This window comes from Colobus angolensis, unplaced genomic scaffold (assembly GCF_000951035.1).
Source record: "Colobus angolensis palliatus isolate OR3802 unplaced genomic scaffold, Cang.pa_1.0 Scaffold97, whole genome shotgun sequence".
Lineage (NCBI taxonomy): Eukaryota > Metazoa > Chordata > Mammalia > Primates > Cercopithecidae > Colobus > Colobus angolensis.
The window spans coordinates 175,795-179,329 of NW_012123709.1; the positions used below are offsets into that span (position 1 = coordinate 175,795).

The following is a 3,535-nucleotide window of genomic DNA, read 5'->3' on the forward strand; positions in this document are numbered from 1 at the left end:
ATAGCTAGCTTAGAAGACTCTGGAATCCACTTGGCAAGTCTATTGGCAAAGGCTCCACCCTGGAGGATAGGGTGCATCTGACCTGTGCCAGGCTCAGGGCTTGGCCTTGTCTGTCATGAGGTCAGAGAATCCTGGGACTTTAGAGACTGATGTGTCCTACCGAACTCCACACACTGAGTCAGGTACCATCAGTGGGTTTCTAGGTCTGTGGTTCAGTTAATATCTTTTTTTTTTTTTTTTCAAACAGTCTGTCTCGGTTGCCCAGGCTGGAGTTCAGTGGCCTGATCTCGGCTGACTGCAACCTCCACCTCCTGGGCTCAAGCAATTCTCCTGCCTCAGCCTCCCCAGTAGCTGGGATTACAAACACATGCCACCATACCCGACTAACTCTTATATTTTTAGTAGAGATGGGTTTTCACCATGTTGGCCAGGCTGGTCTCAAACTCCTGGCCTCAAGTAATCCACCCCACCTAGGCCTCCCAAAGTGCTGGGATAACAGGCATAAGCCACTGCGCCTGGCCAGTTAACTGTCTAAAACAGATTTGTTTACCTTTCTATTATAAGTACAGCCTTATAAATATTATTGAATCCTTGATAATGTATACTCTAACAATACCTCAAGGTTAATATTCTAAACATCTGTAGAATTCTGTCGATGGAGAAAGAACAGACCAGTTGAGTAGGATGTCTCTGCAGACCCTCAGAAAAATTCCTGGAAGTTTTAACAAAAGATGCTTAATCATGATTACTTTCTCTTCAAAAGTTTCTGTTTTCCCTCCTGAATTTCAGGTAAGGATTCCCAATCAGCTTTTGGGCTGATTTTTGGACTTGTCCTGTTAACCTTTCCTTTCCCTCTTGATCATTGATCATCTCTTATTAGTGCTAGTAGCCAGCATGAACCCCAAAGACAGAAGTGGAGGCAGTGGTTAGAGGGACAGCACTTGGTTGGTCTGGCCTCCTGAGCTTAGCACCCATGGACAAATCTTTACCTGCTGGAGGTCAGATGACTATGGAATGTCTCTGAAGGTTCTGCTCTGAGATCACAGCCTTTAAGAATTATCCTTACTGGGTATAAAGTTTATTTCATTGTATCTCTAGGAGCTGGACCACCAGGAGGTACTCATTCTGTGGGGTCTCAGGCAATGTCTTGTCTACAACGCTGTCTGTCTAGCTTGTCAGCAACTGGTTGTCTCATTCTGTTATTATTTTCCTAGTGAGACTACTTTGAAGTGGGCAGAGAGAAATCTCCAAAGAGGCAGTGTCCCTCATTGGTGGGGCCATATGGTCCTGTTTCGGAAGGATCCCAGCACTTTGGGAGCTGAGGCAGGTGCATCACCTGAGGTCAGGAGTTCGAGACCAGCCTGGCCAACATGGCGAAACCCATCTCTACTAAAAATACAAAAATTAGCCGGGTGTGGTGGCACACACCTATAATCCCAGCTACTGGGGAGGTTGAGGCAGGAGAGTGGCTTGAACCCGGGAGGCAGAGCTTGCAGTGAGCTGAGATCCGGCCACTGCACTCCAGCCCAGGCGACAGAGCGAGACTCCGTCTCAAAAACAAAAAAAAAAAAAAAAGAAGAAAAAAAAAATTTGCCCTCAAGAGGTAGGATTGATTGTGATTTGGTGCTTTGGACAGTGCCATGAAGAGTGCTGCTTTGGTGGTGAGGGATACAGACCCTAGGGGCTCTGAGCTGAATAATCCTTTTGTCCCTTACATTTCTCTGCCAGTTATACAACAGCCAATGCGGAGTCTGACAATGAGCGGGAGTCTGACAAAGAAAGTGAGGACGGGGAAGATGAAGTGAGCTGCGAGACTGTGAAGATGGGAAGAAAGGATTCTCTGGACCTGGAGGAGGAGGAGGCAGCTTCGGGTGTTGTGCCCAGTGTCCTAGAGGCTGGAGGTTCCTCAGGCTTGGAGGATGTGCTGCCTCTCCTGCAGCAGGCCGACGAGCTGCACAGGGGTGATGAGCAAGGCAAGCGGGAGGGCTTCCAGCTGCTGCTCAACAACAAGCTGGCGGTGAGGCTCCAGCTGCCTGCCTGCTTCTCCTTCCCTCCCTCCCTCCATCTATCTGCTCCTGAGCCCTGGGGAATGAAGGCCCATGTGGTTACTGCCCCTACAAGGTGATATGGGACGAGAAATGGTGAGACAGCTGGTTCTGCATCTGTCTCCCAGGTTGCATATCCTCTTCTAAGGAGGCCCAGCATGGACCCTAGAGCCAGGGTACCGCTTGCCCCAGAGCTGCCTCCTCTCTGGGGATGGGGAGTGTAGTCCTCTGCCTTCTGTAGAGCTACTGCAGAAAGAACTGTACCTCTCACCTCTAGGGGGAAATGTGGAAAGAACTGTATTTTTTTTCTCCTCTTGTTTCCCTTAAGGCAGAGTCCAAGCTGCCAGCCCCATTATAAGTGACAACTGTGTAGGTCGTTCACCCACAATTCTCTTCTCAGGTTCACTGACAAAATTTATGCCCACCCAGGTATAAATGCCCCCCTCCGGAAGTTAGAAGTTTCCCTTTTCCTTTCACACTTTCTTCATGTGTCAGCAAAAGACCTCGTGCCTTATGACATCTTGGAGTTGACCTTTCCTCCCGCCAGTTCTAGGCGGCCAGAATGCCCTCTGTGATTGTGCAAGCTACTGGCTAGACAGAGAATGTGTCATACATTAACTGCATGTGGGAAGGGATGACTGGGGGGAAGACTGCCTGTAGGAGCTGGCCTGATATTGATGATTGTAACATACTAGCTTGGAAATTCAAACCTAGGGTGTGGGGGAAGGCCAGGGCCCCCCTTCTCCACAGCTGAGGAAAAAGGGGCCTTACCTGTTTCTGTCTGGTCTTCAGTATGGAAGCCGGCAGGACTTTCTCTGGCGCCTGGCCCGAGCCTACAGTGACATGTGTGAGCTCACTGAGGAGGTGAGCGAGAAGAAGTCATATGCCCTAGATGGTAAGTGCTGACAGCTTCCTGTGGGAAGGTGACTGGTTCAGGGGTGGGGCTGGCCCATCTGCCTGGAGACCTGGGGAACCACTAAGATGCTGTCAGAGCAGTTGTGGCTCAGTTACCCACTAGGGACAAACTCTAGCTCCCAGAGACCCTTGCTTTCTCCTCTGGAGGAAGAGAGCAGTCTTTGTTTATCTGTATATCATGATGATTAGTAACACAGGTGCATATGTTTTTAGGAGTACTTGTATCCTATCAGCATTATTTGTTTTTCTCACTCTCTAGCCACAGAGGGCAAAACCTTTTTTCTTAACCTGAGGTTTTTTTGCTGCTGCTTAGAAATCTGGTTTCAGTTATGAAGCCTGTGGGGCAGGTGTTCTAAAAATATGGGTAGCTTACGCCGGGTGCGGTGGCTCACGCCTATAATCCAGCACTTTGGGAGGCCGAGGTGGGCAGATCACGAGGTCAGGAGATCGAGACCATCCTGGCAAACACAGTGAAACCCCGCCTCTACTAAAAATACAAAAAAATTAGCCAGGCATGGTGGCGGGCACCTGTAGTCCCAGTTACTTGGGAGGCTGAGGCAGAACGGTGTGAACCC

General features: G+C 49.4%; 1 protein-coding gene across 3 annotated transcripts in view; it reads left to right on the plus strand.

Annotated features, from left to right (window-relative positions):
* RMDN3 (regulator of microtubule dynamics 3) overlaps positions 1–3,535 on the plus strand; it is a 21,697-nt gene that overhangs the window by 13,497 nt on the left and 4,665 nt on the right. For all 3 annotated transcript variants that reach the window (XM_011932612.1, XM_011932614.1, XM_011932613.1), the window contains exons 5-6: positions 1,729–2,017; positions 2,838–2,940. In XM_011932612.1, coding sequence (XP_011788002.1) covers positions 1,729–2,017; positions 2,838–2,940 — 392 coding nt within the window. The remainder of the gene's footprint in view (positions 1–1,728; positions 2,018–2,837; positions 2,941–3,535) is intronic.